Source organism: Gallus gallus, chromosome 3, assembly GCF_016699485.2.
Source record: "Gallus gallus isolate bGalGal1 chromosome 3, bGalGal1.mat.broiler.GRCg7b, whole genome shotgun sequence".
In the NCBI taxonomy this organism is placed as follows: Eukaryota; Metazoa; Chordata; class Aves; order Galliformes; family Phasianidae; genus Gallus; species Gallus gallus.
The window spans coordinates 26140566-26154128 of record NC_052534.1 but is presented as its reverse complement, the minus strand read 5'-3'; the positions used below and the strand labels follow the sequence as shown (position 1 = coordinate 26154128).

General features: G+C 38.7%; 1 protein-coding gene across 2 annotated transcripts in view; it reads right to left on the bottom strand.

Annotated features, from left to right (window-relative positions):
- The window catches only part of PRKCE (protein kinase C epsilon), a 279822-nt gene that overhangs the window by 41185 nt on the left and 225074 nt on the right, over nt 1–13563 (bottom strand). For both annotated transcript variants that reach the window (XM_419464.8, XM_015283823.4), the window contains exon 11: nt 11054–11208. In XM_419464.8, the coding sequence (XP_419464.3) occupies nt 11054–11208 (155 nt within the window). The remainder of the gene's footprint in view (nt 1–11053; nt 11209–13563) is intronic.

Here is a 13563-nt window from a genome sequence, read left to right as displayed (position 1 = left end):
TTCCACTGTAAAATTGCTTTGCATTTCTGGTATCAGAAGCAGCTATTACTGTAAATGAGAATCTTGTTTTTTTTTTAAGAGGTAGTCTTTATACAGCAGTAGCAGCCTCTATATCCATGTCATTCTACAACCAAATTTATCACTGATTTTTGTTATGTATTATCACTTACTGGATTCCAAATAAAAATGCATGAACAAATGAATCTCTGAGAAAGATAATAATCAAAACACAGCATAAAACAAAATGGGAGGGACATTGCACCATCTCACAAAGACATGCATATGATAAATTACACTCGGCTTTGGCATACTGTGGAGCAAATGAAGATCCTAGTTTATGGTCTCTCTGACCAATTTGTAGCATTGTGTTAAGACTTGAAGGAATAGTAAATGAAATATCAAAGGGCACTACAATATGATTAACATCCAGTTTGGTCCATTACCATTCACCCTGCCCCAGCCATCATCCCTTCCACTTTCTTTCATAATCCCATGATACTATTGTTGTAAGAAGGTGAACATAACTGTGTATGACTGTTTTCTAAGATGAATCCTATAAATAAGATGTGTAAAAAAAAAAATACTTTTCTTCTATGGATCGATTTGGGGATTTTAGTCTAAGTCTCTATCAGATTGGGTTTATGCAACGTATTATTGTGTCCTAACTATGAGCGCCCATAGCCAAGCCAGTAATGACTTATGTCTGAGATTTATCTATAGATTTGTAAGTTCCAGCTTAGTAATATCAGCTAATATTTTGTTGCTGTTGTTATTACATAGAGAATTTCCAGCACGCTATTTCAAAATTTCTTCAGGTTCTTCTGCTCATGGACAGAACAACTACGCAATTCTTTTCCTCTTGGGTCATCCACAGAAACACAGAAATTTTGTCCTACTGCTCATGTATCACATAATACGATCTTGTGGAGGCTGTCAAAGGACAAACTGCAGCCCTGTAGCAAGTGGTATACTCCTGAGCTGCTGTCTGCTTCCCCACTTCATAATTCAAGGATCTTTTTTATTCTATTTAAGTTTTCATATAAGTGAGATTCAGGGCCTCTTTATAATGATAACATAGAATAATAAACTGCATAGTCCCCTTCAGATTTATTAGAAATTATTAACAAATAAAGCAGTAGACATTTAGTATGCCTTTTTTATTTCCTCAGTATACAGTACCATAAACACTTGCTGTCCACTTACTGGTGGTTAACTTTAGGCAAATATGTACTCAGGCAGTCTCTTAACTGCATATTATTTTTGCTCTACAAGTACTCCTTTAGAGCTGTTTCAGATTTATTGATGTTTGGAAGCTTTTAAATATCCATTACCCACTTCACTGACTATAGCAATTCCATCTGACTCATTATTTGTGTTTGTTAGAATATATTTAGGCATTTTTTTTTAAATGGGTGTTAGTAGACCGTAGGATCTCCCTTGGAAACCTCACAATAAATCAAGTAAATAGTTGCTGAAGTGCTATAATGTTTACTTGTTGCAACTTAAACTTATACTTAATATTCCAGGTTTTGCACACACAAAGTTCCTCTGGTTATTAGTCAGTTAGCATTCTTTGTTTCTTTTTCTTAGGGCACTTCTTCTACTTTATTCAGTTTTGTGCCAAAGCGCAACCAGTGCTACATTGCGAAGCCCTCTCATCCTTTCCTTCCCTCTGAATGGCATTCATATGCCTAAGACTAGAATACCTCATGAAGACTATTTTTACAATATTTTCTGTCAAATCAATATTAAAAATATACACAACTGCACATACTATTTGCATTTGACATACTTTGAAGAACTGTATTTTCTGACAGTTCCATACATCAGCAGGAGTAAATTAAAGCCTGGAGGAAAAGATACACCTATGTAAGTATAGGCATTATTTCTCCCCCCTCTTTCATTGTTGCTTTGCAAGACTGACTAATGGAAACAAATTCCAGAAGCAAGAGACAAGAAGTGAAGATGTTTCTGGCAAATACGTTGGTACTTGCCACAGTTACACACTGGAGCTTCTTATACACTGAATATTACTTTTTTTTTTCTTTTTTTTTCCTTTTAAATAAAAAAACTTTATACTGTCAAAGTAAGCAGTCTGCTTATTTTTCACTTATCAGGGTTGTGAGGCCTACCTTCCATCTTTACATTTGCTTTGCCGCAATATGTTTTATTTTCTTCTCGCCTAAAGGCCTTCTCAGTAGCGTAATACAAAAATGCACCAAAAAAGTAACCATATGTCACAGTTTCACCTGATACGGAATACTGATCAAACCAAGCCACCATATTATGTTTTCATTCAAAAATGTTATTAAGCATTAGATTTGCTATAAAGAGGATGAACGTAAGACTTAAACAAAAAGGCAACCCTGTGGTGTAGGGGAGCAAAACTCAATCAGGCCGCAGCAGGAGAACGGCCTTGCCTGGCTCCATCTGCCCCTGCGTGTTTCAGGGTGCGGATAGCCCCAGGCCTCCTGCAGCAGTCACAAGGAGAACAGTCCCTGGCAGAGGTGATCAACGTGTGCAGCCCAGACAGAAACACTTAACTGAAGCTGTGACAGCTGGAAGATCCCTTTCTATCACTCTATTTTTGCCCTGGCTGCTGCTCTGAGCAGCTGCACGTTTGGAACCACTGGCAGTAAAGGACAGGAGAGATTTTGCCACAGGAAAGCAAGCTGAGTGACTTTACACTTCGGCTTTGGCACTCCTCAGCTTTCAGGTGATTTTCAGCACACTCCTGACTGCCTGATCTATTTTGTTCCATTTTCTGATTTTCTGGTTACACTGCACCTAGCCTGTCCAAGGTCCTTCTGATGTAATCCCAGTACTGTTTATTCTAGTGGCAGCAAAGACTTTGAAGCACTCCCCAAAATGCTGGGATCCTTACTGGCTGCCTTTTCTCTGGTTCAGTTCATTTGGAAATTATATTTAACCTCCTGGGGAGCAGTATTATTTCTGTTCTCTTACATACTATTATGAAGTTGCCAGCTAAATGGATGTTTTTAATATTTTCAAAAGTTTCAACAGTAATACAGTTACATTGCCATTCAGATTAGCTAAATTCTCCTTTTCCATAGCCTTTTGTGGGGACGAGCAAAATAATATATGTTTTTAAACAATACTGAGGACTTCTATTTCAAAGTAAACACTTTTGTAATCATTAAAATTGAACCAAAGGGTCCTAAATCATACAGGAAGCTGCACAATATGCACATATGAGTAGTCTCACAGAGTCAAAATCAGCCTATGAGTACAGTGACCTGCATGCAGAGATGTTTGCTGGAGCAGTGTCTAAGAGATAAGCTGTTTTATAACAAGGACAGAGTGAAAATTGGGGGGAAGAGGGGGTAAATGCAAACCTTGAGCCAAATACAGCAAGGTTCTGATCAAAACATAGAAAAAAGTCATATGTAAATGCCTTCACCAAAATACATCATCCAAATTTTCTTTAAAGGTGGTTTAGTATTTTTAACATTTTAAAAATGCTAAGTAGAGCTCCTTGCATGTTTTCTTCTAACATTTTGCTTTCCTCTCCAACTTTTCTGTTGCATCCCAAGAGTATGACAAACACTCTATGAAATGCTTGTCACCTTAAAACCACATTTGCTGTGCCCTTTTCTGTGATGCTTTGGCAGAAGCACTTAATAGCATGCAAAAAGGCAAAGCCTCACCCTTAACATGACATAGTTTCAACACCACCGCAACTAAGTTATAGAAATATTTTCCATTGTTTGAAGACAAACATGACTGAAGGGCACAGCAAAATTCAGTCCTAACATTTGTCGGTTCGCAGCAGAATGAAATTTAGGAAGGAACTTCAGAGTTTTAATGCAAGGAGAAACAAAAACATTCTTTTCCTTCTGCTGGAAAATTGAAGACTGTGGCTTTGTTTGGAACCAGTGTATGTGTTTCTGGAGAAACAAAGCTATGCCTCAGGGTTTTAGGGAAACTGCAAGGATTGCCCTATGTTGGTATATTTCAGTTTTACATGTGCTGTAACTCTTGTGATTTTTATTCTGTATAGGCTCCCCTCCGTTAAAATCTTATCAAATGCAGAAAGATAACACACTTTTTCCTGTTATAAAAACAAAAGGACAAACATCAATCATCAAAAATCACTGACATTTGTCCAGAAATAAATATAAACATGCTCTATAGCATTTAGCTGCCATTATCTGCTCAGAAGTGCTGTTGGCCTTTCTACTGAGAGTACCGGAACATGGCTGCCCTCGCTGGAATGTAAACTTGGCATTAACTCTGGCAGATTCCCACTCCCTGCCCTCTCTCATTTAATATTAACCCACTCCTATACTGTTATCACAAGGTAAAGGTCATAGCTTTATTTACAGAATACAGCACTATACAAACGGTCATTAAACAAGAAAATCTTGCATCAAATAAACATGAAGCAAAAAAACAATGCTGACCTTGCTACTGGGAACTCCCCCTGGAAGTACCTTGTCATTCCCCAGATGAGGTCAATGTTGCTTCTCTGTCTTTCTAACTATTTACTGCCCAGCACTGCTCCTCTGCATACCCAACTCCTACGCAAGCGCCAACTAAGGACTTTCTTATGTTTCAAAACCAGGAGAAATTTAGAAAACATTTTACTGTTGGCAAGACGGCAGGGTTCATATCCTATTCCCACAGTCTTTACTCATTCTTCCACAGCTGGAAACCTTGTCAAAGGCTCTCCTATCCAGCAGCAGCCTTTAGCACAAAGCAGAAGCTAGGCAGATGGCAGGGTGGACTCCCTGAGTCCGAATGCCAGAAGCCTGGGAACCAACCCTTCTTCCTGCTTCACATCTCCCTCGGCCCAGCTCCTCTCCACCCCAGCCCACTGCCTTTTCCTGCGGGAAGACATCCTGCTTATTTATGCATTTCATGACTGCTGGTATGCCTAGACCCAGCAAGAAAATGTGCAAAGAGACCACTGAATAAAATCCCATCAGAACTCCCGCCTGGTTTGGGAAACTTGGACCATACAGAGCGTAGCACACATGTACCCTGGGCCACAAATCTGGCAGGAAGAATCAGTCCGGTAGTACAGCTTTGGCAGCAGTCCCTGGGTGCTCTGGGACTCAGCAATGCACTGCAGTGCAACTCATGCCTTGCCTCCTGCTGTCATCAAAGGGGATGGAAATAAATTGCTTATTGCTCACTTGAGCCAGAAGTAAACCAGCTTCTCTGTAGCAGAGTTCTGGGCAGTTTACGAGGGGAAGGGGCAGTTTTCAGAATACTGCTGTACATAGGTCTGAGTATGTACATGGTCTTTCTTGCCAATGTTCATAAACCATAGCTCAAGTAGCAATTTAAACTTTAATTGTTTAGGCTAACAGTAAGATGATGTTTACATACTTACAAACACATTCAGTATGCTCCCTGCCTCCTAGTTTGAGTTCTGTATTTTAAAGAGTCAAAAAATGGGTGAAGAGGAATTTTGTTTGGTTGCTGCCATTCAGAAATAACACAGTGAGGTAACATGGGAGAATGACAGCTTTTAAGGTGTTAACCACTGACCATGCAACATTTTCATCAGTGTAAATATAACTCCTCATTACTTTGCCAAGGTTGCACTGAATCATACAACCAACACTGAAGTCAGACTTTCTAAATATTCTTGTTTCAAGCGAAAACACACTAATGAAAGTGCTTTTAATTTTAGGTAATTCTTTTTGCTGAAACACCAGCATGTGCTGCCTTGATAGATGGGAATGCCGAGAGAACTGATAATCTAAGGAAAAATTCAGTTAGTGTTCAAACATGTTTTTAGGGTATTCGTGTTAAAAAAAAAAAAAAAAAAAAAAAAAAAAAAGCCTGGGGGGATTAAAGGACTGGCACCAGAACACTAATATTTACACTCTCCTCAATTTGGTGTTAATATATCCTTCATCACAACCAACACACTAATTACAGAGTCCACAGGGCCTCAGAAAGCTGCAGCAAGTTACAGGATGGATTGCTACTTCATACTGTTGAGCAACATGATAACCCAAAGTTACGAATGCGAACTCCTCTGTAAACAGATGCTGTGCAATTTGAAGGCAATGTCTTCTCACAGACCTTACATTTGAAACCAGAAGAATCATAGAATCATAGAACGGTTTGGGTATGAACAGACCTTTAAGACCATGTAGTTCCAAACCCCCTGCAATAGGCAGGGACACTTTCATCTAGACCAGGTTGCTCAAAGCCCCATCCAGCCTGGCCTTGAATGCTTCTGGGGAGGGCATCCACAGCCTCACTGGGCAACCTGTTGCAGTGTCTCACCACCCTCACAGTCAAGAATTTCTTCCTAATATCTAGTCTAAATCTACCCTCTTCCAGTTTAAAACCATTTCTTCTTAGAGGGTCAGAATCACCTCCCTTGAGGTGGTCATGCTTCTCCTGATGCTGTACGGTTGGCCTTCTATGCTGCAAGAGCACACTGCCAGATCATGTTGAGTCTTTCATCAACCAACACCCCCAAATCCTTATCCTCAGGGCTGCTCTCCAGTCTGTACCAGTCTCCAAACTGTATCTGTACTTGGGATTGCCCCAACACAGGTATAGGACCATGCATTTGGCCTTGTTGAATTTCATGAGGTTGGCATGGACCCACCTCTCAAGCCTGTCCAGATCCCTCTAGATAGCACCTCTTCCCTCTGATGTGTCAACTGCATCATTGGTGTCATAAAGAATGAGTTAAACCAAAGTAGGTGATGCTGATTTCCCAGTGAAGATATTTTTAATCCTCTTGGGTAAACCGAAAGTATATATATTTAGTTTCCTTGTTCTGCATTTCAGAGACAGCACCCCACAGAATTATTTGAATGGTCTTGCAATATGCTAGAGGTCACCATGACATACAAATGTTGGCCACTGAAAGAAGATTTGCAGTACACTCAGTTATTCCCTCTATCAAATATTAACAGGGGATGCTGGTTTGTGGGTTCATGAGCTGGTGCCCCATCCTCATGCTGATGTTGTTGCCTGGGGAGACAACAGTTCTTTGCATGTATTTCAGGCCAGAATGGGCTATCACCTCACTTGGAAATGAGAGCCAGAGTAATCCATATGAGAATTCCTGTACTCGGCCCAGCACTTGCAGGTTAAGTGAGAACGGGTCTCATTTACGCATCTGTGGGAACTGCACCACAGTGCAGTATAGGGTCAGAATAAGAAGGAAGTATGGGAGTGGTGGTTTCTTAACACCCATTTTGCCATATCTTCCCTGTGTGAGAAGATACATTAAGCTGATGATAACACCAGACTCCAGAGACCGGTAACAGTGAACATAGACCACAAACTTTCTTAACTGAGTTTTAAGTCCAATTCAGATTGTAAGCAAAATGAGATTCATAGTCTTGCCCTTAATTCCTGAAGTTTGGATACATTTTTTTCAGAGTGGTGCAATTGCACAACACAAACAATAACAGCCAGAAACAGAGACAGAAAGTTTTGTTATTTCTCATTGACTCTACTTGTATTGTCAGGCCCAAACTTGACACGTGCCTGAATAGTGCATGCCAGATGAGAGGGAAGGTGGAAGGGATAATGTATTTTCTTTTAGCTGCTGAAGAGTTTCTGCTACAATGACAGTAACATTATAAACTCAAAAAGGTCACATGGAGAATTATCCTAAAGTTTATGTATCATGCAGTATGAATATAGTAAGAGCAGAATCTTTATTAATAAAAATTGTGAGCTTAATCCTTATTTCCAATATAAACCTCATAAACAAAAGGAAGGTGCTTAACTCCAGCCAGCACATGGATAATTGGATAAGCCTGGGAACAGCTGTGCCAGTTGCTAAGATGTGAACCTACAGAATAATTTCTATTGCCAAACAGGGAGCTGGCTTTCTCTTTGAACTTCAGGGGAAATGAGGATAAACCAGTTATTAAAAAAGATGATCATTTAGTATCATCATAGCACTTTCTAAAAATCTAGCCAACAAGCCAAAGCATGAGCTAAAGCTAGCTATTTACTTCCAAAAATATAACTATGTTTAGTTCCAAACAAATACTTCCACATACATGGCTGAAAAAAGATCAGAAACTACAGCAGCTATTTTGAAAGCTGCATTTCCATCAAACATCTTAGTTTATTTATATATTCCCCATTTTCCTTGAAGTATTGCCCACATAAGCACCATTTCCCACTTTGGAGAATAACCATTAATTTCATACCACAATGTTTTTTCTAGAGATATAATTACACAGAAGACAAGTATTCTTTATTAAAATTTCTGAAGGCAGTTTAGGTAGTTATGACTGGTAGTTATTCAAGAGCATAGCTTTTTTTTTTTTTTTTTTTTTTTTTTTTTCCTCTTTCCTTGTTTGCCAGCTAATAGAAGCTTAGGAGATGTGGAAGAATGACTTGATCACAATGCATTTTTCATATTGTAATAAGTGAGGCAATAAGATTCCCAATTATCAGTCCAAAACTGGACATAATCATGTCCAGGTCTAAAAGCCTGTACCAAAGAAGAATACAGCTACATGTACTCTTAATGCTCCTCTTGTTGCTTTTTACAGTCGCTATGTTCATTCTACAATGCCTACTATTTCTCTTCTTTTGCCTCTTCTGACAATATACTCAATATAATATGCCACATACAATTTTTGTTTTTTTTTTCTGTAGCATGACATAGACATGTCAACATAATTTCTGAATCAGAAGTTGAGAGAATCTTCTAAAGTTTAAATCATAAAGCACTGTTTCATCGTAATGACATTTTTCTTGGGATCAAAGTATTCTGAATCTGACAAAAAGCCACAGAAAGAACACATACACACCAGGTGACTCAATGCAGCTAGAAGCTAACACAGTAGAAGCCACACATAAGACAAGGAGAAACGGTGAGAGAAAAGAGAATAAGAGGAGAGAAAAGAGGGTGTAGTTAAAGAATGGGAGGAGGGAGGGAAAAGGAATAATAAATTCATATAAAGATGTCAGAAGGCAATTTTACCAATTTGAATTTTGTTTCTTGTTGTTTCAGAGAAATCACTGCACTGACTGTTGATTACAAAGCATCCAAATACCAGCTTTCAGAAAGAGAAAATAAGCTTAAGTCTTTTCATGGAAAAAAAAAATCCTCAAAATTCTTCACTTTTTAAAACATCCAACTTGTCTGATCCCTTATAGTGGATATTTAGAAAATTTTGACATTGTCACATTCTACTATCTAAATGTACAAATAAATAGCTTTGAAAATAAATGCAGAGAATGAGCAAGAAATATTCTACGGGCAAGAAAGGAAAAAATGCATTGGTTATTCAGCACTTGAAAATAAATGTATGTCAGGTGGTAGAGAAGAAACTCCAATCCATTACACAATCTTCATACCAGAATTAATAAAAGATCACAGTATCAAAGAACTATAGGGGTTGAGAGGGACCTCTGGAGGTCATCTAGTCCAAGCCGCTGCTAAAGCAAGTTTCTTACAGCAGGTTTCACAGGAAAGAATCCAGATGGGTTTTGAATATCTACAGTAAAGAAGATTCCACAGTCCTTCTGGGCATCTTGTTTCAGTGCTTTGTCACTCTCCAAGTAAAGACATTTTTCAATATGTGTGTATGGAACTTTGTATGCTCCTGTCTGTGTCCACTGCCTCCTGTCCTATCACTGGGCAACACTGAAAAGTGCCCAGCCCCATCCACATGACTCCTGCCCTTTTGGTATTTATTGTAAGTGTTTATGAGACCCCCTCTCAACCTTTTCTTCTCTAGGCTGAACAGCTCCAGAGCTCAGCCTTTCCTCATAAGGGAAAGCCCCCTCCAGGTCCCTCAAATTCTTGATTCCCTCCACTGGGCTCTCTCTAGAGATTTCTAATCTTTCTTGAAGTGAGGAGCCCAGAACAGGAGGTGAAGATGAAGAGCTAGTGAAAGTTTTCTAAAGAAGACTAAACTTTGACCAAACGTCTGTTTTCACAGTAATTACCATTTTCTTTACAAGATTCGATCTCCTGATGTTTTTGATGTCTCTGGAAAGGAGATTATTTTTCTGGGAAGTTTCCCAACTGGTAGGAAAGCCAATGGCTTCTGATGGAAGTTTCTGCTTAGTCCTGGTTATCAAACATTCATAATTAACTTGTAATTTCTGATACTTTTGAGAGCAGCATTAACACGAATCCAGGGATGTGACAAATTCCATATCCACATCATGATGCATCTGCTTAAGGAATGTCAGAATGTCTGTCCTACCTCAAATAAAAAATGATCATCCAGAAGAGGGTAAGAATATAAAAATTGTTACAATTTGTTTACTAGGTAGGTCAGACCTCTGTCACAAAACCTGTAAACCACCCTGTTTGTGAAAGCCTGAATTTATCACGAGCACTGACAGTCTGCTGGCAGCAAACAAAATAAAAGAGATGGATAAAATGTCAAGATAAAGGACTTATCAGCTGCATTGACAACAGGTTGAAATTTTTCAAAGTGATTCCTTATTTTTAATAGTAAAATACCTATACCTAAATACATTCTTCATAACACAACAAAACCACACATATCTTTGTGTACACACATGCTCGAGATTTGAGATTTGTGGGGGCGGGGGTTCAAATGGATGTGGGTTTCTGGCAAGCAAATCAAAATAGTCTGCAGAGAGCCACTTCCTGCTGGTGACTAAGGCTTCACCCAAACAGTCAAGAGGAAGGGGCATACGTAAAGCATTGCAGACTACTATCCCGATTGTATCAGAGTGAAGACAACTAGGACAAACAAACTCAGGAAGTGGCAGGGAGTTAGAAAACGAGAGGAAATCTATGGCACGGAGAGGAAAGTGAAGAGATTACACTGATCTGCAGAAAGGTCACCTCTGGTTCACAATGTGCCAAGCTTTTTCAAAAACGCTTTATTTGTACTATAATACAAAACTGGCACACACAGCTGGCGACTGCTGCAGAGGCTATTCAAATGTTAACATTCTCAATGATAAACAGCCAAAAAAGTTCTATGTAAGCAAATTGGAACAAAAAACTAATCTAAATCTGGTTGCTAAGAGACAGAGGATTTTAGCCAAAACCAGCCCCGAGCCTCAAGAATACTTTATTTGCGATCAAAAAAAGTACCTGTAGATGACGCCATGTTGGTGAAGAAACATGAGTGCTGATGTGACCTCTGCTGCATAAAAGCGGGATCGAGGTTCGTCAAATTTGCGTGAGCGCTGGATTTGAAACATTAGGTCTCCTCCATTTACATATTCCATGACGAAAAAGAGGCGGTCCTGAAATTAATTAAACAGTGCTATTTAGCTAATTTCTTTTAGCCACACAAAGGACTGCTTGAAGCTGTACTTGAGGCAACTGCAGCATTTGCGTCAAGAAATGAAAGAAACAAAAGCTACGATTCTGAAAAAGCTAACAACCAAAGCCCCCAAACCTAAAGAAAATGAGACAAGATCTCAAAGTGAAATGACAAAAATTGAATAGAATCGAAATGTGTTAATAAGCAATATGCACACATACACAGACACTCCCCTCCATGCATCAACATATAAGTAAGGAATTATAAGCAATTTCAAGTAATAACATAGACCCTTAAATGTTGCTGCTTGTTCTCTAATTTAGCTGTAACAATAAAGAGAGAAAGTCAATTCCATCAACTACTGAAGAGCTTCAGAGGAAATTTCAGGCTCCTTGTTTCTTCTCTTATCTCTTATCAGCCAACTACTTTGCTACAGAATATCTTTCTCAAGTTCTGTAAAAATGAAATAGAATTGTTAAGCTATAGAAACCAGTGCTGCCAATCCCAAATACACTCATATAACTTTTTAAATTGCCTCGCACTCTCATAAGACACTGAAACATAACTACACCATTAAAATATATATTGAGTTCTTTTTATTTACTTCTGATCCTAATCACCTCAAAGTTGAAATTTTCAAGTCTTTCTCCATGGAGAACCAGAAATGAACTTAATCTGTGAGCAGTAACTGAGATTTTCAGATAACCACCACATCTTGTCATGTTTCAGAAAATGAAAAAATCCAGAATTCAAGTATTCAGCAAAAAAGAATTGAGAACACTAGTAAATAAAAACAAAAACAACGCCTCAGCATCTTAAAACATTTAGGATCTACACTGACAATGTAGATGACATAGGCATAAGTAAAGAAATGACACACATCCACTTGGTATAATTTAAGTCCTACACGGTAGCTGTTTCTTACTGATTTGCACAGTTTTCCCTAATCTGTGCCAACAGCCTTAAATTCTCAGCTCTTTGCACATATACCCAGTCCACAAGCAGATTATTTATTTTTGTACTGTTAATTACCTACATCTGTATGTGCAAGAGTTTAGACAGAGGTGGAGGTAGCTCTCATGTGACATGAGAACAGATCGAAGCATACACTCCTTGCTCCGCATTAGCTCATGGGAAACAAACATTTCGTTCTCTGGTCACACAGTACACAAGTTTTCAAACACAGGACCAGGTAACAGAACCCCTCTCCAACTTCCACTTAACACTGCAGTTTAACTCTGGCTCGTGGTGTCTGGTTGGAGTAAAAGAGACATGATGCAGCATTGCTTTGGACAAGCAAAACCAACAAGTTGGAACTTAATTAGCCTCCTACCAGTGAATCCATTCCTGCCGATTACATAGTTTATAGATGCAAGTCCAGAAATTCATAAATGTTTTCTGTTTGCCTTTAATCATCTACTCTAGGGCTCAGATTCAAAGCATAGCACTTAAAATATGCTTAGCCTTAAATAGACACATTAATCCTGCTCATTAAGTGCCTAAATGCTGTATCTATCGGGCTTTTCCTGGAGGAGGCTAGATTTGTTGGGCTTACATTTTGCCACTTAGAGAAAGAGTATGCAGAAAAAAAACTTGTGCCTTTCCACCCATATCATGGAGATACAAAACTTTCAAGATCATGATACAGTTCACATAACCTTTTTGTAGGGTTTTAAAACCACCTTTTTTGCTTTCTTTCTGAAAAAATATGGGACCCTGTGTAGTGCCTCTGATTTCCTTCTGGACCCCACTAGAATTACAGCTTTGCTTTTAAAAGAAATCTGATAGCTCTCAGGTGGCCTTATGATTTCAGAAGATAGTGGTTAAGGATAAGACAAGATGCAGTCAGCTTTGCAATAGAGAATTAAAAACTTTGATGATATTGCTACTGTCATGTAACATAAGAGGATAGAACATCTCCAAGCAGAAGATACAGGAATTGTCCTTCATTAGGCTCCTCATCACCACACTAGAGGCAGAACACCTCTTGTGAGTACTCCTGGTACGAGTATCGCCTTGCAACACGTTGCAATAAATTATATCTTACATGGAAAGATACAGTGCAGTGTTTCATGCACAGGAACTACTTGGACTGAAGACTGAGGAGAGTCTAACTAACATTTGGCTGAAACTTGCTGAAACTGAACACTCTTATGTTGCTATTTTAAACTCTCCAAAATCGGTTGCCAGCAATGCACAAAAGTAATGGCTGGCATACAGAACTTTTTAGATCAGGGCCATTTCCTAACATATAGGAATACATATTTAATCACTTTTATATTGAATGCTTCTATTTTTGAGCCAAAAAGAACTAATGTTGTTTTTTTTTTTTTTT